Source organism: Lactuca serriola, chromosome 4 (genome assembly GCF_051521515.1).
Source record: "Lactuca serriola cultivar US96UC23 chromosome 4, Lser_US96UC23_V15, whole genome shotgun sequence".
Lineage (NCBI taxonomy): Eukaryota > Viridiplantae > Streptophyta > Magnoliopsida > Asterales > Asteraceae > Lactuca > Lactuca serriola.
The window spans coordinates 208953324-208978459 of NC_136411.1; the positions used below are offsets into that span (position 1 = coordinate 208953324).

The 25136-nt window shown below is 37.0% G+C and overlaps 1 protein-coding gene across 1 annotated transcript; it reads right to left on the minus strand.

Moving 5' to 3' along the window:
- Positions 1-2035: 2035 nt before the first annotated feature.
- LOC145103215 (uncharacterized) lies at positions 2036-3814 on the minus strand. Its single transcript, XM_079040776.1, has 2 exons — positions 3516-3814; positions 2036-3012 (listed from the first exon to the last, which is right to left on the minus strand). Exon 2 carries the CDS (start codon positions 2978-2980, stop codon positions 2219-2221), a length of 762 nt encoding a protein of 253 aa, XP_078896902.1. The 5' UTR covers positions 2981-3012; positions 3516-3814; the 3' UTR covers positions 2036-2218.
- Positions 3815-25136: the final 21322 nt, after the last annotated feature.

Genomic DNA, 25136 nt, shown 5'->3' on the forward strand with positions numbered 1-25136 from the left:
TATGTAGTAATAATCATTAAGTATATTATACATATTAATCATCGAGTTGACCGGATTTTGCAACACTGCTCAGTTCAGTAAGGGTCGAGGGATTCTGTAACTAGCCTCAGTAAAGGGCCGAGTAGCGAGTACTCGGAGGAGTAATCGGCCAATTCGGCGAGTTTTACAATACTGGTTATAATAAGAAAAATAAGTCATAATATAAAAAGAAGCCCTTTTTGGTAATTTTACACATATAAGCAGGTTTTTTTTTTTTTTGCCAAACACTAGCGTTTTGATACTGGATAAGCTTAACCAAACACTTTTTTAAAAACTCGGTTTTGACACAGCTATAAGTTAAAGAGAAAATTGTAAATTTAGCCTAATACAATAATTACTTTGTGGAAAATAGCCAAAAAAAACCCAAATTGCATTTTTAGCCACTAAAATCGTAGATGGGTATAAGCCATCTGCGAACGTACAAGTGGCTAAAACACATACGTGTTTTAACCACCGTACGTTCGCAGATGGTTTTTTTTTCACCGTATATATACCCTTTTTCCAGCCTAAAATCGCAGATGGACTATGTCTATCTGCGATTTCCTCTCGTTTCACGTGCAATTTTATGAATTTTTTTGTTTTGCTTTTTTTACTACGAAATTTATAGGGTTTGACTACGAAATAACCTTATTATATATAAAACTTTTCAAGAAATTATCATTTTTGTTGTTATTTCGCTATATATATACCCATTTTCGGGATTGTTGATGAAATCGTCCATTATGAATCTAAGGAAATTGCTAGGAGAGAGTTTCTCTAAAACAAATAGTGAAAAATGAAGAAAAAAAATCTTTTTTATACTAAAACTCTACAAAATCACAGATGGAAAACACCAAATCACAGATGGATTGTTCCATCTGCAAACGTACAAGTGCCTAAACCACAGATGTGCTTTAGGCACTTGTACATTCGCAGATGGAAATACGAAATCGCATATAGGCTTAATCCATCTGCGATTTTAATGCTAAATTTGTAATTTGGATTTTTTTTTTTTTTGCTATTTTCTACAAAGTAATTAGTGTATTTGGCTAAATTTGCAATTTTCTCTTTAACTCAAAAAGTTATAAGGTATTTTAGATAAACTTTGCCAAACGCCCTCCTAACCTTAAACATTTTTTCAACTTAGTTTTAAAAGGCGTGAAGCGCTCTGAGGCGATTAACCACCTGAGAGCCTCATTTTTCGAGGCGCTTCGAATCGAGGGATTCGTGTACGCAAGGAGCTTATATTTGCAAAAGAATTTTAAACTATTTTAGAACCATACATCATCCAGAAAACAACTTAATAATAACTTATGAAGCAAAAAACATCAATGTCATCTCAAAAAGACAAAAATAGCACAAAAATCATCAATAATCAAAATGGAATCGGAAGGAGGAAAGAAAAAGAAGACTCCAGAAGAATGGAAACATAAGAAAATAGAGGAGGGAATAAACCTGCATGGATTTATCGTGAAGGTGGAAATCTCTTGGAATACCCAAAAGAAATTCAGAGTCGACATTGATGCTACTAAGTGTAATATGACGCATATACCCAAAAGAAATACAGAGTCGACATTGATGCTACTAAGTGTAATATGACGCATGATTATGATTGCATTAGAAAAGCAATAAATTAATTAATAGGGTAGAATATAAGCCCAAAACTCAAAGCCCAAAGGTCAACCCGTACATGAATCCCCTAAGGCAAGGCCTTGGTGCCTCAAAAAAATTGTCGCCACATAGAAAGAATCGACGCCTCCTGTACACGACATCACCTCAAGAATCAACGCCTCCTGTACACGACATCACCTTGGAGGCTGGAGGCATTTCTCCTGTCGACTTAAGTGGCCTAGTGCCTCCGAGCGCCTGAGGTGCGCTTTTTAAAACACAGTTTTCTAGTAGTGCCTCCTTTTGAGATGATCAAATTGTTGCCATCAGTTTGAGGAAATGGAGAAATGGTGGGTATTTATAGTTGACATGAACGGAATAATCAAATTTAAAGAACTCACAAACCACATTACCCAAACTTTGGACACAAAATTTACTAGGTTGAACAAAACCCCACACAAAAGATCATCTCAACCTATCTCATACATCTAAAAACACAACTTTCAGCATATGAAAAAAAGGGTATTCAAAAAACATGTTGAACATTCATACTACTTACATTAACAAGTCTAGATCTTACTTTCACAACAAGTTAATTGTCACATTCGCCCCTCAACCGAGCTATAGCAGCATAAAGCTTCCTTCTTGGCCCAACAGCAAGAACACCCATCTCTTTCAAATCATCAAGAGTAAGCAAAGGTAACGCTTCTTCATCAACCTCATGCATTTCAAACATACCTGCATATCTTCCAAATCCCACATCCTCTAACCATCTTCCAACACTATTTACACATTTGCCACTCGATTCTGAAACAAGATCATTGCTTTCAAGATTATCAGTAATACTGACACCCTTTTGGATCTTGAAAGTGGGTTCATTAACATCCTGTCTCAAAGCTCTTTTGCTAATACCAGACCCTTGATTATCATTTGATCCATAAAGATTATCCATTGATGGAGTCCATGGAGTTTCAAAAACGGTTCTTCTGCATCTTTTGCTTCGTGGGCCTTTTATGCACTTTTGGGTTGATTTAGATTCGATTGTTTCCATGTTCTTGGGTTTTATGAAGTTGGGATCATCATTCTCTATGTTTTGCTGTATATCGTTGTTAACCACAAACTTTGAAGATAAATTGGGATGATCAGAAACTGTGAATTCAGATGATGCTTGCTCAGGGAACCCAGAAATTTGATCGGTTTGTGGTTCTTCAAGTATGTTAAGATCATAAACCCATAAATTGTTCATCATCATGTCAGAGATTCCATAATTAAAAGCAGTAGATAAATCTCCTATGTCTCCCAATCTAACATTCGGCCATCTTTGCCCTTTTGATTCCATATGTGACGCCAACATTTTCCCCAAAATTGAATGCTCAAAACCCTAATCTGGAACAGTAATAACGAAATTAGAACACCAATAAAACTCTCAACTTAAAATTTGCCAAAAAGGTATCCAAATTTTGAAAGAACAGACAAGAGATTGTGACGCGCATCAAGAAAGAAGCGATAATTGAAAAGATTATTACCCGAAAAATTCAGATACGAAGGAACGCAGAAACCCCACTGATTATATAAAATAAAAGAAAAAAACCCTAAAAGTATGTAATTCCCCAAATGATATCCTGATATAAAGCAAGACCTAGGTCTAAAAGTGAGGACAGTTCATAAAAAAAAAAGATCACTCCTTCAAGATAAAAGCAATTGAAAAAAATTATGTATTAGACACAAACGCACCAAAGAACACAAGAACGAGCTGAATCTGACACAGTTTGTAAGAAAGAACTCCAAAAATGAAGAAATATTCTGACGTTAAACAAAATCCATGTCCAATTTGAAGCAATAACGGAAGAAAATCCGATTAACAACTAAAATTGAAGACAAGAACGAACCTTTCAGAGGGGGATGCACTTGTAGCCGAAACTGTATTCCGTCGAAATTGGATTCTACTTTGGATTAGCGTAATGGATTTGTTAATTGAAGTGAGCGATGGGAGTAAGAAAGTAAGGTGAATTGGGAATTGAGGAGTGTAACGGTTTACAGAGTTTCGGGGAGACTACATGTGGATGGAAATTTCTTCCATTGAGAGGTCAACGTCGGGTCAACGGTGAATGAGGTGTATCCACTTTTGGGAATTTTGAAGACTGAAGCTGTGTGCTTGATTTAGTTAAGAATTTGGGGTAAGGGATAAGAATGGCATTTATGGACTTAGATTATGACATCTGTAATGTAAGGACTTTCATCAAGGAGTATGAAATTCACGAAGCTTCTTGATCCTTCTATGGCTATACTCGGTGGGACCACAGTAAAAAAATAATTAAACTTTATAATAAAACTTATAATTATTTATTTTCAATAAATTATTAATTAAATATGATTTTATAGGATTTTTAATGTATAAATTCAATTAATTATCAGTAATTATAATCGAAATTTATTCAAAATGAATTTAAATTTCATCTAAAAATTAAGAAAAATAATATTGTCTAACTTATTATCAACATTAATATTTTTTAAAAATAAAAAATAATAAGAAATTGATAAATGTCATTTTTATAGATCATTTAAAAGAAAATATAAATTATAAAAAAATGACAAGTGACAATAATAACTATTTTTTATTAGTATAGAAAGATTAAAGTTAAATTGTATAAATTTATATAAAATTAAAAAAAAAAATTGTTAAAATGTTGAAAAAATATATGTAATTTACAATTGTAATTTTATTGATATTAATATTGGTAAAATAGTTTTAAGTTTTACACTAAGTTTATATATATAGTTTCAACTTTTTAAACAATATCTATCCGTTGTTTGTACATAAATAAAACTACATATTATTCTAGAGTTTTAGTCTTATTTTTTAATAATTGTTATTATCAAATAACTTAAAATTTTACTTATATGACCGTTTCTAATTCCGATGATAAGTATAGATATAAATAATTTTATATGATATTTTTAATATTATTCTTAATTAATTTATAAAAATCATTTTGAAAAATATTATTTTACTATAAAAATAATTTTTAGATATTATTTTAATTAATTTGATAATTCAATTGAGGTTTGTATTTGTAAAGTCCTAATAACGGATCTTACCAGTGATCAATAATAAACACAATCATACACAACAAGAATAAAGGCGAAAAGATAATAAATCAAGCTTGCATACGTTTTATAGCTATAAACGTCTGGTACAACTCGATGGAAAGTCGTGAACAATAAGATATCAACAACCACAAAACATCTGACTAACCCTCTATTTATAGGGACCACGACCGAGAAAAGTTTACGGTCGTAAGGTGTTTACGGCCGTAAACTCATTACAACTGTAAACTAGCTATAACACACTCCAACTACACCAAACTACTATTACATTGCAAAGCCTAGACCAAACCACTAACTTGAGCCCTTCAATCTCCCCCTTGGTTTGGTGCTAGCATGAAGTTAACCTTTATTGACCACCATAACGTTTGCTTGCCCCATTGCCCCATTCCACATGCGCTTGTTAAGAATCTCAGCAACCATAGTCGTTTATACCTTCACAGCATCTTCAAAAGCATCCTCCGCCACCAAAATTTGAAAGTTGCTTAGGTGATGAATATCACACGTTCGAAACTATAATAAATCTCTTCGATCATAGAGTCGAATGCATCCATTCTTGAGCTTGATGATCGCATCGGAAGTAATTTCATCGAAAACCCAACACTCCATTGAACTTAGAGATCCATCTTGATAATTTTGAAGCACAGGGAACTGTTTGACCTGCTTGGTTGCGGGCCACATCACAACTTGCAAAGGCTTGTCAGTTTTAGGATCAATGATGTCAGGATGCTCTACTATGACGGACTCAACAGTTTTCATGGCAAGAAACCCTTTCTTAACTTGATCTTCAAGGAAGTGCTTAAACTGAGTTGCCTGTGGATTGTTTGTGAGATTAGAGAAAGGAGCTCGAGATAATTCTGACAGATCGACCCTAGTCCATGAACTGAAATCATGACTATCTCGGTAAAGTTTAGAGTTACCACTTTTCCTTAGCACTATCCACATCTTGAGAGGATCATGAAATCCCCACGAAAAAATTCCCGACCTATCACCGAAAGTATCTCTGAATCGAACGACTTCAAGATTAGTCATTGTAATCGTAGGTTCATCCCAAAAAGCATTCTGATTAAGATTTCTTTTAAACAATAGTTGCCCTTTCTGAGTTGCTTCCTATTGTGCATCGCGACTGGTTGCTGAAACATGGGGGCTTGAGGAGGCTCATCTTCAACACGATCAACTGCTCCTGAAGTTTGACCAGTTGGCAAAGAAACTGGAAAGGCTTGAACATGTAGATTGATCTTGTATTCATCAGCAGACGTCTGGTATTTCTCACCGAGGTCTTCCTCAAGCTTCTTCTTTAGCTCAAAATAGCTTGAAGTCAAGAGATTGAAGTGATCTTGGAGATCGGAAATCTGTTTTGACTTTAGCTCTTTGTCCTTAGTAAGATCAGCTACTTACATACCAAGCTTTAAATTATCAGATTGAAGCTCAGACACTTGAACATTAAGCTTTGAATTTTCAGCTTGAAGACCTGACACGCGAATGTCAAGCTCACTGTTTTTCTGACTCAGCACTAATATCTCCTTCTGTAGCCCTGAGATAGTTAGGTTGTCTTCTCCAGAACCACCATCCCCTATAGCAATACCTTTACCGCGAGGAGATGGCATCAGAAATTGCTCCTCAGCCAAATGCATAGCTAATCTCACAGAAGTCTCATCATGATCAGATCGAGGATGAGTAAACCCTGGTGGAATAGAGGAACCACCAACCTCAAAAGTAGTGTCTAGACCCACATAAAAAAGTTTGGTTGTGGTAAGACTGGGAGTAGTAGTAGTAGTAGGTGGTACTGGGAGGCCGCTAATGAGACTCGCAATTAACTCACTCTGCCTCGGATCCCTTCTTTGTCTTTTCAACGGAGGTTGATCAGATTGTGTTGTTGCAAAATCACTCACAAATAGCTCTGAAGTAGGAGGAACAAAAACAGGAGGGGGAAATCCCATAACCGTCTCCATTGGAATGGAAACACTTGCCATTTGGTCTGAAGTAGGGGTTGCAGTTTCAAAAACTTCATTAGACTCCCTAGTCTCCGTTGTTGGAAGAACAACATCATCGACATTGTTAAAGATTGTGTCAAGATTCTCATTCGACACCAAGTTAGCACTACTGGCAAGAGAAGCTGTAATATCATCATGATCAAAACCAGTGAGATCAAGATCACTAAAGGAATCATCTTTATCACCTTCAACATTTGCTTCAAACTCCACATTCATTCCTGAATCATCACCTTGAGTACGATTAGACATTTCGCCATGTTCCTCTGCCACATGAGTGTCAGGAGTAGGAGTATCTTCCTTTTCAATACTTTCATCCTTAGAGACATCAATAACAACGTTGTTTGGAGATGACTTCTCAGAAGATGCAGGCTCAGAAGAAGCCTGGTTAGATGAACCATAAGATTTTGTAGGTTCATTAAGTTCAGTAAACTTTCCAAACTTTTCAAGCGGGTGTTTTCCTTGAAAGATAACCTTTCCTCTACGATTCTGCTTGATGAGTCCTACAGTATGAGGACCCAATGATTTCATATCCAAAATATCACCTTCTTTTCTCACATTTGGAAACTGAGCATCGATGAACAGATGAATGAATCTGGGATACAATAAGAAAGTATCCTGAGTTGAAGCTCGAATGTTCACAACAAACTCATCCAAGATGAATCTCGAAAAGTTGAATTTCACTCCTGCAGCGAGAGAAACAATTGCATCGGTATTCCTTTGAGAAATCTCATCTGCTCCCGATCTTCTCCCTGAAATGCAGCTAACAAACACGTGTGCTAAAAATCTCCAATACGGATGTAAGAGCTTCTTTAAAGTTGGAGGTGAAGTGCCTTCATAACTCATTCTCCTCAGAATTCTTTGAGTGTCTTCAATCCTAATCTCAGTAGGAAAATTAGGTTGATCGTCAATCAGCAACGTCTCTCTGATAAAGCTTTCATTGATCACAATTTCGCGTCCTTGAACCATAGCTTTAACAGTAAAATGACCGGCATCACTCATGTCTATGTTGGCAGTCGCCCAGAATTCTCTAATTAAATTCTGGTAAACAACAGGATCTACTGTAATAGCAGAAGCCAGACAGCTCTCCCGAAGTCTGTGAATCATCGACCGAAGATCCGAGTGAACAGTTGGAGGATCCGCCAAGACAATAGCAAGATTGTGCATATCCGCAAATCTTAGGTTCGCCGTTATCCTGCACTCAACCATACTAAGTAAGACAAAAACACAAGCCAAACAAACAAAAAAAAATTAATTTTAATTTTGATCCCAAAAATAATATTAATTATTTTTATTTAAAAATTTGGGTTAAAAAAAACATTCATTTAAATCAAATCCAAATTGGCAGTCAACACAAATTCTCGGTCAACAACAGTTTGCGGCCCAAGAACATAGTTTGCGGCCGTAGAACTGAGTTTACGGTCGATGAACATGATTTACGATCAAAACATGAGGATTGCACTTAATTAAGAGTATACGTTCGCAAATTGGGACAATAAACAATCGAAGTTTGCGGTCGCAAGCAATTTGCGGTCAAACACTAGTTTACGGCCCACGAACAGAGTTTGCGGCCCAAGCTTGCGGCCGTAAACTCCGTCGAATTCTTTTTCTCGATTTTTGCTTCGATAACTCGGTTAATCACACAATAAAATACATATTTATGATCTAGAACTCATTACCTTCGAGACTATCGGATTAGATTTGCAAGATTTGACGAATTTTTTTTTGAGGAGAGAGAGAGAGAGAGTGAGAGAGAAGTTTGCGGCCGTAATCTTGAGAATGAAGGAGATTCCGGCGGTAAACTCCCTTTTATGCCCATTTACCATTTACCTAATAACCACACAGTATAGAGAAGAGTGCAACACAGTTAAAAATTTAAAAATAATTCTTTTTGATGATTTTTACTAAAGGTAAAATTAAATTTTAAAAATAAAAATAAAATAAAAGAAACTTAATTATGTATAATAAAATAAAAGAAAAAAATAAAAATAAAAACTTATAAATTTTAATAGCTAAAAATTGAAATAAAAATAAAATTAGTTAAAAAATAAAAATAAAAATAAAATAAAATAATTTAGCTTCAACTAAAACATAATCTAAAAAATTTAACTATTGTGACTAAATTTGTGAGGCTGGGATCAAAGTTGTTGGACAGTCTTATTCCACTTGTCGGTACTCTTATCTTCACATCTTCGTCTGATCGATCGTCAGTATTGTGGTCCACTTAAACACGAAAAATTTGTGACAATTTTGGACAATTTACCAATGACAAGATACATGCATATATCTAATTGTAACTTTATTATCATGATTGGCCCTAATTCTTAAATAAAATTTTCTTATGACCATTTAACTGACTACAACCAGGGATATTGTTGTCCACCTAAATCGAGCAGGGAGATCTACAAACAATCTGTATGTGTTCAATTTTAAGTGTACTAGAATGTGTTTCTTGCTTCCTGATATGCCCCAGCCATCAAGGACTTCCAGAGTACTCCTTACATCGGGTGAGCAGACAATCATTCGGAGAGAGGATAGATTCAGATTGCTATTACTTATTGTTTTAGAGGGATTGAGAAGTAGAAGGTTGCATATGCTGTGTTCCAGGTCAGATTGGAAGTCACGCAAAGGAGACAGCATATGGCTAACAGATAAAAGGAATTTCATAGATATAATATGCAGAGAAATAGAGTTGCATATGTTACAGTCCAGGTCGGATCTCCCGATCACGCAGAGGAGGCAACATATGACTAACAGACAGAAAGAAAGAAAACAATTTTCTACAGACCTAATTTATCGGAATTTACCAGTCGCCCCATCCAACCGGAATTAAGGACAGAATCCGCACATCGAGGAAAAGTGAATCCACAGTTCTAGATACGGGTTATTTAATGTGACCGGTAGATTCCCATACATATCTCCCTGCTCAACCTATCCGAGCGTCGTGAAATCAGGTTAAACGGATCTAACTAGGTCAAAGTTTGTCCAGTCTTTAAATTTATTAGGTTCAACTTTTCCTAATCAAGTCCATTTAAAATCTTTCGTGCCTACCAGCGCATCAAACACAGAGCGTAGACGATTCAACTTAGGTACGTTACGCCGATTCAGATTGCCCGTTATCACTTGCTAATTTTATTTCCCGTCACAACACCTACAAACAAAACTATCAACAATATTTTTAATTTTCTGAGCTTTTTTTTATTGTTTTTGGATTTTTGGAATTTTTATTGTTTTTGGATTTTTGGAATTTTTATTGTTTTTGGATTTTTTTTATTATTTCTCCCCCTAAAATTGTGCATGGGTGAGAATAAAAATAAAAGAAAATGAAATGCGCAAATTTAATCTATCCTAAGAAATTAAAAAAATAAAAATTAAAAACAAAAATAAATTGAAAATAAAATTGAAAAATTAAGAAAAAATTAAGAAAAAAACTTAATCCTCAAAGCGAATCATTTTCAGAAAACCTACAAGAATATCGAAGCGAGCTTTGTTAAATGGCTTTGTGAACAAGTCTGCCACATTATTATTAGTGTGGACCTGTTCCAGCCGGATTAGCGAACGTTCATAACAGTCTCTGATGAAATGAATTTTAATGTCGATGTGCTTGGTTTTAGAGTGTTGGACTGGGTTTTTGGCAATTTGAATAGCAGCTTCATTATCGCAATAAATGGGGGTTTCTAAATAATTCAAACCGTAGTCCAACATCTGATGTTGGATCCAGATAACTTGAGAACAGCAAGCTGATGCAACAACGTATTCTGCCTCCGCTGTGGAAATTGAGATAGTGTGTTGCTTCTTGCATTGCCACGAAACTAGTCTGCCACCTAGGTATTGACATCCTCCTGAGGTTGATTTCCTGTCAAGCTCACAGCCTCCACAATTACTGTCAGCAAAAGCATAAAGATCAAATTCATAATTCTTTGGATACCAAAGACCCAATTTTGGGCTCCCTTTGATATACCGAAAGATTCTTTTGACATCAATAAGATGTGAAAGTTTAGGATTAGCCTGATAACGTGCGCATTGACAAACTGCAAACATGATGTCAAGTCGGCTTGCAGTAAGATACATCAGCGATTCGATCATCGATCGATAGTGGGTCTGATCTACGGATTCGCCTTCAGGATCTGGAGTCAGAAGAGGTCGTTCAGCCATTGGTGTTGAAGCAGATTTAGCATCGTGAAACTCGAACTTCTCAAGAATATCCTCCACATACTTGGCTTGATGTAGCAGGATTCCGGTTGAATTCTGTTTAACCTGAAGCCCCAAAAATATGGTCATTTTTCCCAACGAACTCATTTCGAACCGTTTCTTCATTACACCTTCAAATTCTTTGCAGAGCTGCGGACTGGTTGACCCAAAGATGATGTCGTCAACATAGATTTACACAAGAATTTGATCATTTCCAACATGCTTGATAAACAAAGTCTGATTGATGGTGCCACGTGAATAACCATGCTCGAGCAAATGCTTTGTTAGAGTTGCATACCACGCTCGAGGAGCTTGATGTAACCCATACAATGCCTTGTCCAACTTGTAGACATGATTAGGAAATTTTGAGTCAACGAACCCAGGAGGTTGATCAACGTAGATTTCTTCCTTCACCTTGCCATACAAGAAGGCAGTCTTGACGTCCATTTGATACACGGTAAAGTTCATGTAAGAAGCATATGCTAGAAAGATACGAATAGCCTCCAGGCGAGCTACTGAAGCATAAACTTCAGTGTAATCAAGACCCTCGACTTGTCGAAACCCACGAACCACCAATCGAGCTTTATTTCGCACAATAACCCCTAAATCATCCTGCTTATTGCAATAAACCCATCTTGTGTCAAGAGACCTCTTTCCCTTTGGTAACTCAACTAACTTCCAAACACCGAGTTTTTCAAATTGATGCAGTTCCTCATGCATTGCATCTACCCAGCTGGGTTCATTCAAAGCCATTTCAATATTCTTGGGCTCTATTTGAGAAATAAAGCAAGAGTAAAGACAAGTATTAACATCTCCACTCTGACTTCTCGTTTTAACACCGTCGCCCAGCTGACCAATGATGTTATCGATCGGATGATCGCGTTGAACTCTTGAAGGTATCTCTTGGCTGATATCATTGAGAGAGAAAGGAAGAGTGTGAATGTTGATACCTCCTTCATTTTATGATTGAGCCGCTCCAGAAGGCTCTGCCACGAACTCATTAGAAATAAATTCAGGAAAGAGTAGTTCCATAAAGGTTGATGTGGTTGCGGAAGCGTCATTGGGCATGAACTCTCTCTCCATAGGTGTAGATAGAGTAGCTTCAGCATTAGGAGTATCACTTTGGACTGGAGACTTAGGACTATCAAGTTGCGCAGATGACTCCCACTCTGGTAAAGTAGAGAACTCCCCCTCAGGCATAGCAGAGGACTCCCCCTCAGACATAGCAGAGGACTCCCCCTCAGATGAAACCGGAGACTTCCCTTTGAATGAAGAAGGGGATTCAGATGGAGGTCTGTAGACCACTTCTTCGTCTTTGTCTTCAGAAATCTTCTTCAAACCAGAAACAGATCCAGATGAGCTACTCGAAGACACATTTATTGATTTGAATAGCGATGTGTAATCAAACAGCCAATCCAGACCCACTCTAGTGTCCGTCTCATTTTCTTCCAACCAACGCACGTCATACGATTCCATAATCTGTTTTTCTTCTTATTGTAGACTCTATAGGCAGCGCGAGCAGCATACCCTATGAGGTAACAATCATCGGCCTTTGCATTAAACTTCGGGTTGGCATCTAAGTGAAGAAGAGTGTAAGGGCAGCCAAATACACGAAAATGACTGGCTGATGGCTTGTGACCATAGAGAATCTCATACGGAGTCTTCATCTGAGCTTTGTTGATCAACACTCGATTCTGAACATAACAAGCAGTGTTTATCGCCTCGGCCCAAAAGAAAATCGGTAGCTTTGAATCACACAGCATCGTCCTTGCGGCGTCCTTTAAAGTTATGTTCCTTCTTTCAGCAACACCATTTTGTTGAGGTGTGTGAGTAGAACTGAATTGACGTAGGATACCCTTTTCTGCGCAAAAGTAATCGAGTACAGAATTCTTGAACTCTGTACCATTGTCGGTACGAAGCGCCTTCACTCGATTGTTAGTTTGGTTCTCAACTAATACAATGAACTTCTTGATCAAATCACCAACTCCAGCTTTGTTGGATAGAAAAGAAAACCCACATAAACTGAGAGAAATCATCAATCACAACCAGGCAATAAGAATTTCTGTTGATGCTGAGAACATTTACTGGTCCAAACAAATCCATATGAAGCAATTGAAGCAGCTGGCTAATTGAGTTGACCTGTTTTGGCAGGTGTGGTTTTCTATGATGCTTTCCTTGAGCACATGACACACATTTTTCAAACGTAACAAAGTCCTTGACAGGCAATGCACGGACCATCTCATTCTTCGTAAGACGATTCAAGTTCTTGGCATTAGCATGACCTAGTCTTCTGTGCCACAACATTGCAGTTTGTTCGGAGATCTTGGAGAAAAGGCACGTAACTTGTTCTGGAAGATTATTATTCATATCAATGATATAGGCATTCCCATCCATTTTAGATTTTACAAGAATCCACTCTTCTGGGATGACAAAGCCTGGCTTGAGAATCATGCATTCCTTATCAGTGAAATGTGTAGAATAGCCCTTGTCACAAATTTGAGAAACACTTAACAAACTATGCTTCAGCTCGGGAGCAAAATTAACATTCTCGAAACTTAAAACCCCATTCGAGACAGTTCCTCGTTGAGTAATTTTACCACCTTCTCCACCCGCAAAGGAGATGTATCCCCCATTAAATGATTGAATGTTGTGCAGTTGGGCGATATCTCCTGTCATATGTCGGGAACAGTCGCTGTCGACGAACCAGGGTCTGATGACATTTCCCCGCAACCGTCCCTGCAAAATGTGCGGGTTTAATTAGATTTGGGAACCCAGGTCATTACTTTCTTGGGTGGCCCCGATGCCTTTTCAGATTGATAATTTTCGGAATTTTTAGAGGACACGGAAGATGAATTGGAGACTAGTTTGGGCAGCCATTTATAATTGGGTTTTCTAATTGTCTCGGGTGTTTTTGAGATTGAATGAGTATCAGTTTGCTTAAGGCATGTGGGTTTTCTACCAGATTTGGTTGAAGACTCACTCCTGCCTCTTGACGAAACCGACCTTGACTTGGCCATGCTCGGTTTTGGCAAACTGCCTGGGACTTTGTGATAAAAAAACCTTTTTATGCTTTTGAAAAATGGCTCATTTTCTACTTCGATCATCTTTCCAATCACCATTCCGGGAACGATTTCTAGAGGACTTTCTAGTTAAAGACATTCCTCTGGATTCGTTCTCTCCTCTTGGGAATTCGAAATCTACAAACATACGATTTTGACAATTTCTAGCTATATGACCACCAACACCATAATTGAAACAAATCTGTTTGTTATTGTTATAACTTGTGCTACATTGATCATATTTGTTTTCCATACTATCACCCTTGCTTCTCTCATAAGAACATGAACATGAATTAGGTTGTGAGGCAAGCGAGGGTACATTAGATGGAGAAGTTTGTGAAACTGGTGGTTTCTCAAAATCATTATCACACACATCAGAATTGTCAACCAAATTGTTCAAACTAGACTTTTTCAAACCATTCAAAATAGTATCAGAAGTAATAGAAATACCACCACAAAAAACATTGTCATTTGAAACATCATAAAAAATATTGTCTTTATTCAAAACTAAAACTTTAGGTTTAGACTCGATTTTATTTTCAGAAACATATCCTTCAACTTCGTGCTTTGACTGATTCAAGGATTGATCTGCAGGAGAAGTAGAAATGTTAGTACTTTCAACATTAATAAATCCTCCCGAAATAAAACCAGATGGCTTGCCATAAACCATAAACGGTTCATTAGCAATCTCTTCTTTGGACAAAGGATTGTGTTTATATGAATGATTGAAGGAAGGGGCACTTGATTATAACCTAGACCTTTTGATTGATTTTTCTTAAATTGCATGCAGTGGTCTATCATATTTGCAACTACCTCACTTGAAAAATCATATTTTCTAAAATCAAAATTAGCGGTTTCAAATTTTCCCTTTAAAGATTCAGTTTTAGCCACTAGTTCAGCATTCTGTTTCACTACATAATCATAATTTTCGCATTTATTACTGTAGTCTTTCTGAAGTCTCCTAAAGTCCTTAATTTTTTATTCCAACTGAGCTTTAAGTGGTTTTTGACCTTTTATAATTTGGTACCCTTCATATCTAAGGTCTTCTACTTCCCTTTTTAATGAGTCATTAAGTTCACGAAGAATCTTAAGGCTTTCTAGTTCACTGCCTAATGTCTCAATTTTCTCATGAAGAGTTTTAACATAATCAATACAAGCTTGAGAGCATGATGGTAGACTTACCTCGGTTGAATTAGGTTCATGAGAAGAGGATACCATCAACGCAAACTGTAGCTCCATCATCTTATCTTCAGCTGCCACAATCTCTGTCGGGGCATCAACAAAAACTTGTCCCAGGTGGGCAGTTTCAGGTCCAGACAAGTTTAGGGCCTGCATCTGATCCTCCCAGTCGAATGACTAAGCAACCATAGCCTTCTCGTTGTTCATTTGAGTACCACTTCGATTGTTTCCGACTGTAACAATTGTCCTATCATTATTTAATCTTTTGTCTGGCTGTGGACAATCACGAGCAAAATGTCCTGGCTCGTGGCAGTTGAAACATCTCAGTTTTCCCTTGCTGAACCCAACCTTCTTGTCAGCACTCATCCCCCAGTTGTTCTTTCCAGTCTTTTTGGCAAACTGTTTCGCCCTAAAGACTGCCATGGCAATTTTCCATGTAATATCCATCTCCTCAACGTCTTCAAGGTGAATCTGATCAAGATCAGCAAATGACAGTTGGGGTGGATGATCCCCGACTACAAGTGCATTGTAGCAATTGACAAGCCCCGAAGCAAGTGCAAGATTCTCATCACCCTCCTTTCCCTTTGAAGAAGAAGCTCCAGTTGAGGATGAAACAGCTTGAGAAGCCACGAACGATTGACTCTGCGAGAAGGGCATGGCTGATGCAGAGGAAGCTGATGGAGTGGGGAAAGTCTAAATCTGAGCTTGCGGAGTATTAAATGATGAACCTGCAGAAGGAAGAGAAAAAGAAAAAGATGAAAGAGCATTGTTAGAAGAGATGCCAAGATTCGTAGTTGAATATGAGTTCACATGGTTGATTTCCCGCTGCTTGTCATCAATATCACACGCCTTGATGACTGCCATCACTTCAGCGAGAGAGAGACGACTGAGATCCTTAGTCTTCTTAATGACAACTACATTCATGTCCCAAGATTTTGGGAGTGCATTCAATAGCTTCTTGTTTATTTCTGACTTTGTATAGAAAATCCCAGCCACAGTCATTTCTGTATTGAGAGTTGTGAACCGCTGCAGTTGTGCTTCAAGAGTCTCTCCAGGAACATAATTGAACATATTGAATCGTTGTCGCAGCATGTCTTGGCGACTCTCTCGCATGTCTTCGTTCCCTTCATAAACCTCAATTAGGGCTTCCCACAAAGCTTTAGCAGACGTATACTCTCTGAACCTTTGAGCAATATCTGGTGACAGGGCCATGGTCAAGATGGGCAACGCCTTCTCCTGCTCTTCCACACTCTCAAAGTCTTCATCAGTGTAATTTTCTATCTTTTTGTCAACCACTTGCCCTGCAACTGTAGTGGTTATTCTGACTGGATCCTTGATGATGCATTTCCATATCTTGAAGTCTTTCATTTTTATGTATTTCTCTATTCTGTACTTCCACTCACGAAAACCATCAGCAGACATTAACCTTGGAATTTGTGTAGTGGTGCCCATGACAGCATCAAGTTCTTGAAAATGATTTTTACTTTGAGATTCCATTTTTAAAAATTAATTAAAATTTAAATTGACTTCTTTGTCACAGTTAAAATCCGATTTACTGTCAAAAAGAGTTTACTGCCCAAAATTGGTTTGCGGCCGAAAAGAGAATATGGTCCAAGGTTCACGGTGCAAGAATACTCAATCTTCGATTCCGGGTTTACGGTTCAAGAATGAAATTCACGGTTGAAGAACTATGATGAGATTGCGGCCGTAAATAGAGATTACGGCGGTAAGCTCGAGCCGTAAACAACGTTTTTGTAGTTTCTCGATGAAACCAAAAACCCTCTTGCAGAAAAACACGAACTTAGTCTCAAGCCAATAAGAACTCGCTCCAAAATCGATTGTAGAATGCCTTTGACGCTGATTCTGCTCTAATACCAATTGTAAAGTCCTAATATTGGATCTTACCAGTGATCAATAGCAAACACAATCTTACAAAACAAGAATAAAGGCGAAAAGAGAATAAACCAAGCTTGCACACGTTTTATAGCTATAAACGTCTGGTACAACTCGATGGAAAGCCGTGAACAATAAGACATCAACAACCACAAAACATCTGACTAACCCTCTATTTATAGGGACCACGACCGAGAAGAGTTTACGGTCGTAAGGTGTTTACGGCCGTAAAGTAGCTATAACACACTCCAACTACACTAAACTACTATTACATTGCAAAGCCTAAACCAAACCACTAACTTGAGTCCTTCAGTATTTAAAACATTTAAACATTTTAACAACTTAAAAAATGATCATTTTTTAAGTTTATTTAAGATTTTGATTTAAGATTTAAATCTAATATCGTATTAAATTAACAAATTACATATAGTATATAATTTCAAAAGTATAATATAGACATTCTATTTAACATTATATTTAAATTAAAAATTAAATATATTATATTAATAATTCAAATAATCTATCATCATGATAATATTTTATATTTAAAAATTTAAATAAGGTCGGAAATCGAAAGTTTATGAGTTTCTAATTAATCTATTGAGAGTAAAAATGATTCAATTATATATATATATATATATATATATATATATATATATATATATATATATATATATACAGAGAGAGAGAGAGAGAGATCCGGTAAGAATTTTTTTTTTTAGTAAGGTAAGAAGTTTCTTTTGTACATATTTTTTTTGACGAACAAAATAAATGAATCACTAGATGATTCATTTGTAAGATGATTCACAAGAAAAAAATTTCAAAAAAACATCTTCATGATTCATTTTAAGTAAATTAAAAAAATATTCATTTTTATGACAATTTTAGTGAATAACAACAAAATCATTGCATAAATGAATAATCAACATGTTTTTTTGAGAATTTTTTCTTATGAATCATCTTACAAATGAATCATGTGATGATTCATTTTGTTTGTTTGCTAAAAAAATATGTAGAAAAAAAACTTCTTACCTTCCTACCAAAATTTTCCTCTTATTTGATATTGACTCTCTCTCTCTCTCTCTCTCTATATATATATATATATATATATATATATATATATATATATATATATATATATATATATATATATATATATTAAACTTAAAAAAAAAAAGTTAAAAATAACATCTAATTAAAAGAAATGAGTATTTAAGGTAATAATATACATTTGCATTCCATATAAGTTAGACAATAATGAAACATATGGTAAAAATATACATTTAGCATAATTCATAAAAATGTATAGTATACATTCTGCAAGAATCAAGGAAAATATATACATTCTGCTTCCAGAATGAATGACAAAGTATCAAGGTATACATTCTGCCAACATCAATGAAAATGTATACCTTCTGCAAGAATAAATGAAATTGTATACTTTTTTTAAGTATAAGTAGATATATCCAAGTGCAACCAAAAGTTTCATGATAATTTATAACACCCGTCTAACATAAAGTAAATTCAAAGTTTTTTTTTTCCTAAAAAAAAAGAGTGTACATTACATTAACCTAACATATTGAAAATTCGTTTTAAGAAGTTGTGAGTGAAGAAAACATTATAATCTCATAGTATATGTTCATCTGTTTCCAAAAATATAAAGAACGTCCAAAACAGAGTTCGTATACAAAAGATATGACCGTTATAAGGAAACAAATCAGTAAAATATTGATTTTCTTTAAACTGCTAAAACCGAATCGATCTGTTGAGGCACTTGCACGCCTCAGATGGAAATTCCGAGAGCATTTTTGGACCCAGGATATGGTCTAATATTTAATTTCATACTCAAAATATTTTTAACGAAAATGCTAGAAAAAGTCGAAAAATTGAGTTTTTCGGGTGATTTAGACACGGAACTTTAAACACTATTTCCCATAGTTCTACAATTTGAAAAATTAATATGTTCGAGTGTTAGTAATCCTTGAACTTGGCTCCATCTAACGACACTTTCGGAAAAATTATTCAACATCGGGATCTCGATACACCAAATTAGAATTTGTTTTGGGCAATTAAATGGATTATGACATCATTATGGGGCCCACCTAACCATACTAGACAAAAAAATCAGATTTTTGGCCCTTTTCTTGCCCTTGCCTGTGACATCCTCATTTTCACGGCCAGAAAAGACCGATTTTGTTTATGCTTTATAAAAATCAGAGTACCTCTTTTTAATAAAAATGTGCGAAATTTGTTCCCAGTGAAACATGATAAATACGTTATCAGGGCATTTCCGAAGAAATGTATTTTTATTCATTTTAAACATTTGGGATGTGATCGTCAATACAGAAACATAAGCATAAACAGAACTTACATTCATTATCACTAGTGATTTATATCTCCTTAATCTCTCAGTATAATGTGACTTCATATCAACACCTGTTATATAAATAAATTGAGTGGGCCAGGTTGGGAAACCTGGTGAGTACATAGGGTTTTCAACCTACAATAATATAATTATTATGTTTAATCATCAAACAATTAACCTAATTACCCATCCCAATTATCTTCTTTACTCTTAAGGATCTACCCTAAGAATCAGTTATTTCTCATTCATTCATTCCTAAGGATTATCCTAAGGAATAGGTACAAAATCCATTGTTGTCAATGACACAACTGTCAAGCATAGCTGCTAGTTCTATCACTTAGGCGCAACTGCCAGAATTGTGACATTCTATGTGACGCGCAGTTGCCAGTATTGTCCTTCGAGCACAGCTACTAGGGTTATCTCGTTTATTGACAGTATCGTTTTCGAGAGTCCACTCACAATACATGTCAATGGGTTTTTAGAGTACACCGGTGAACACATCGTTCACAACACCTACAGGTTGCGAGCCTGCTAGTGTTCCACTGGACTGTCTAGAATAGTCCGTGGTTGTCATCCATACTCTGCTAGATGACAGGGCAGCATTTGGGAACAAGGCTTCTCACATCGTCCACCTCTCACTCTTACCTCATGGTCTATATCACCTCTCAACTCATCATCCAACTCATATTTCATCTACCCATGTTTTACCCAACATATTACGTAGATATAAATACATATACAGTTTAAATCATATAAAACTTGTATAAAATCGTTCATCCAGCATAGATAGCAAGTATACAGATAATATGCACACATAACACGTAGTTTATATAAAATACTTCATATCTATGTGTAAGATGAAAGGGACCATGCATTCACTTGAAAAGGTGGTGATTCCGAACTCAGACAGCGCTTCGCTTCTTAAAAATAATTTCCTTCGACGAAACCTAGTATTATTACCACTAGAGTTTAGTCTATTATTCGCCGAGAGTAATTAATAGTCTTGATATTATTACTATTATATAAGCGTTAAAACAATACTCTTGTAACACCCATAAAATTTGAGCCAAATTAAAACATTTTAATTCATTCAAAAACCATTAAGTTCATACATCTTGTTTTCAAAATAGTTTAAATATCAGAGTATCCCCCAAAACCGTATCACATAAATCATAAAACATGAGGAACGGTACGATCACGCCTTCGCCTTGCCACGATCTCCAAAAGTACCTGAAACAATACAATGAACTGTAAGCCCGGAAGCTTAGTGAGTTACCCCCAAAATACAAACCACACATAAACATACTCATAACATATCACAAATAGAACAACCATGCACATTGGGTCTATTGTGTGACTGGTCCGCCCGCATCGGGCCTTCAGTCCACATGGTCCACCCTCCGAGTCTAGCCATGTACATCGAGTCTATAGTGTGATTGGTCCGCCCGCACCGGGCCTTCAATCCACCTGGTCCACTCTCTGAGTCTACAGTATGACTGGTCCGCCCACACAAGGCCTTCAGTCGGCCTTGTCCACTCTCCGAGCCTCGGCACGTCTGGTCCACCCTCTTGGGGGCCTTCAGCCTATCCGGACCACTCGCTGCGCCTTTGGCATATCCGGTCCGCCCTGGGTATGTTGGCCTACATCACAAAGCAGGACCCGCCTCAAACGAACCCCCGTCAAACAACCGTGTTCACATAAAACAATTAATCACATAACAAATCCTTAACCATACAAACAGTCTAATAGATCACATAGCATATCAACATCCTAACCAGGATTCCGACCTAACCGGTCACTAGCATAACATTACCCTATATACCGGGTACCGACCTTAACCAGGTCACTCACATAACACCATCCTAAATACCAGGATGTACATCTAGCAAAGCAATAACATAAAAAACAATACTTGGATTTCCATCCGATAACGGGCCGGCCTTGGTGCCGTAGACCCTGTCGATATAGTGAGGATAACTCACCTGAAATTGCCGACTGAAGAGATAAGACCAAGCTGCTCCGACCACCGATATGAGCTCCACCACAGAACACTACAAAAGAACCGATTCCATAAGTACCAAAATTACCAAAATACCCTTGGAAGTCAAACTGGTCAACTCTTGGTCAAAGTCAAAGTCCTCAGTCAAAGTCAACCTTCCTGGTTGATTCTACTCGCCGAGTCAACCCGTCGACTCATCGAGTTCCTATACTTAGAAACTCCCATAACACGACTCAACTCGCCGAGTCGTTCCAAGACTCTTCAAGTCCAACGATCTCCGAATCCCATCCTGCTCAACTCACAGAGTCGTCCCTCGACTCACTGATCTAAGGCTTAACCACAAGAGGTTGGGGTTCTATGACCATACTCGCCGAGTCCAAGAATAGACTCGCCGAGTCCAAGGAAGTCTTCAACAAACTCGCCGAGTTGTTCTTCCAACTCGCCGAGTCCATGCACATGTTCATCCAATTCGTCGAGTACACCCATGTGACTCGTAGAGTCTCTTCAGTTCTCAATCCATACAGAGGCTTTTCGATCCATGCAGGGGCTCCAATCCATAGATCCACTCTTCTACATCCTAACCCTCACATAAAGTTGCAAACTTTACGTGAAACCAAAGGGATATAAGCCTAAAACACTCTAGGGCTAGGGTTTATGACACAGGGGCTTCGTCAATAATTCTTAGACAGGAGCTTTATGACATTATGGACCATCACAAGCCTAGATCTGAAGTATCAACCTTAGATCTATGCCTCTAACTCGAAATAGCTCTCAATCATACCAAAAAATGCTCCAAATCTCAAAGGATAATAGATCTGGATGCAAAAGAGCCCAAGCAACAAATTATTGCCTCCAATATAAGCTCCAACTGAAGTAGATCCTAGATCTACACCACTCCTTTGCAACAAGCCTCTTGATCTTCAAGCCCCTTTCCACCAAAATCACTTATCTAGGTCCCAACTTGCTTCCAAGGGCTCTCACTCACGATTTAGGGTTTCTGGATCTCAAAAGAGTAGCAAAGAGGCTGAGGGTGGGTTATAATGTGCTTTATATAGGGTACAACCCCCGGGATTAGGATTTTCTCTCTTCATCACCAACTCGTCGAGTCCAAGCCGCCGACTCGGCGAGTTGGCCACTTAAATCGCGACAGAATCCCGCTTCGACTCGGCGAGTAAGCGGACCTACTCGTCGATTCCCTTCCTAAATTACACTTTTGGCCCTTCATTGAACATTTGAAATTTGGGGTGTTACAACTCTTCACCCACTATGTACAGACATGGGCCAGACATGGAACACCGGAGGGCATGATCATTTCGGGATATAAGCACTTCTGATTCCAGCAACCCAAGTGGCCCTCCTAACCGGAACCCCCATACCGTGAGTGGTTAAAAGATATTATATGATACTTATATAACCCATAATAATATCCCAAATACTTATTATAAGGTCCTAATAACATTACTATATTAAAACATAAACTATACTAAAGATAGGGTAGGCATAACTCACTTACAACGAGTTTTCTCGAAAACCGGACTTCGCTGGAGCAGCGTTCCCGAACCGAAAGACCCTTTTTCTCGGGAATCCGTGAGCCTCGGGGCTTCCTTCAGGTGCTAGGGGGTTTTCCTAGACTTTAGGGGGATTAAGAAGGCTTAGAGAGAGATTCTAGAGAGAGAAAGAGAAATTGGAAGGTGTGAGAAATGAGGATGCCCCGACACCCTTTTTATAGGCTGGAAATCACCAAAACTCGTCGAGTTGGTCTCCAACTCATGGATTTCCATGCCAGGTGTCACCATCTAGTGGCTAGCCTTGGGGAGGAAGCGACGACCAAGATTGCGCCACGTCACCCGATTTCGCACAGCACCCTCCCGTCTTAGAAAAATCATAACTCTCGCATACGAGCTCTGTTTTTGATGTTCTTTATATCCACACGTAGGTAAAAACAAAATCTACAACTTTTGTTTAGAATCCGTCGGCTAATTCTCGTCTGATCTTAAATTTATTAGTAAGAGGAGATTATCTCCTATCGGGAAACCATATCCAAGCTCCGTGGCTAGTCTGCGCTCTTTGGACTTTTCAAACTTAGCGAACTGAAACATCTGAGTGACTGCTAAATGACCGCGAAGAATTGATAATTCCTTCATACAGATTCCGTTTTCGTTTGTCTTTTCACCATCGAGTTCCTATTAATGAGATCTTCAAATCTCATTTAGGTCGCGTAGACCAAAAAACCACTCGATCTAAAACTCGAGTTTCGGGTTGTGCACTCCTAAGCCAAATCTTAGAAAATTCATAACTTCCTCATACGAAGTCAGGTTTGGGCGTTCATTTTTTGTATGTTCTTGGTTTAATGTATACTAAAACTCTTGTTTATATTTCTAAGGCTAAAAAGTCCTCCATCGTAAATTCACTATTTACGTCTCCCGGTGCCGTGCCGTTTTTGCCGTAAAACTTCGACGGACCATAACTTCTTCGTTATAACTCGGATTTCGGCGTTCTTTATATGTACGGAAACCTTGAGACATATTCTACCACTTGGTTAAGATTATTTATTCTAAATAATATTTAGTCGAAAAGTCATTTTCGATCCCTAGTATCTCTAAATTGACTAGCCCGGATCTACGGGCGTTACATTGCCCATGTAGGATAGTTATCCTTATTCTTTGTTTGCTTACACATTTCCTCTATAAGGTACTAGCAGTTTACCCGCGCAAAGCGGCGGGGCGCATAAGTTCTTTTGGTAATATGTTTCCTTTAAAAATATTATGTTCCAAAAGAAAGTACATGTCGAAGAAAATATAATCAAAATATGTGTTATTTGTTACATGAGTTATCAATTCATCACGTGGAGGTAGTATTACATCGGGTTGACTTTGAATACCAACGTATAAACAAAAATATCTCATTAAGAGTGTAAATTATAACATGTCTCAAATAAAAGATTATGGCTAAATGTAATGTTGTACAATTTAGATTTTCATTTGATAAATCTGGATATATAGTTGGGTTGTTATTTTATACCTGGTTTCGTTATGTTTTGTTCTGTCTGGCGTTGATAAGGGTTGCTATTATAAATCAACTTTCTTTGAATAAAATCCAATACACATGTAGGAGATGTATTGGTAATATCCATCAAATTTGGTCGTGGTTTATCTACCAGTGTGGTCTCAATGTTGAGGAGTCAGGCAGTAGGATGGAGATGCTCAAAATTTTAGAAGTCTCGGCTCATGGAATGAATAAGAACAACCTCAAATTAGCTCTTACTTTTTCGTTGCTTTGGTCGGTTTTTGAAGGAACAAAACTCACTTGTGTTCGACTCCAAAAGACGCTCTCCTTTTAAAATGACGGATGAGATTCAATTGATCTCTTTTAATTGCATCAAGCCTAGATAGGTTTTTCATTGTATTAGTTGGTTGGATTGATCTATATCTCTCTTTTTGACAACTATTCTTGACTTTAACATTTTAAATAATTCATAATTTTTTATATATTAAAAGTCGAACACATCATCATAATGATATTATTTTTAATTTTTAATTTTTAGTTTAAATCTTCAAGTCTAAATTAAACGTCTAAATTTTAAACTTTGAAGTTTCACATGTAAGGTTATGTTTAAATATTAATAATTAAATTTTGTTAAAAATTATTTTTGACTTTGTTATTAGAAATTGTTTCTTGTATTTTAACAATATAATAACAATATCTTTTCAATTTTTTTGCATATAATA

Bases quoted from the DNA above. Each gene is read 5' to 3' on its own strand.
- LOC145103215 (XM_079040776.1), bottom strand. From the start codon at position 2,980: ATGTTGGCGTCACATATGGAATCAAAAGGGCAAAGATGGCCGAATGTT.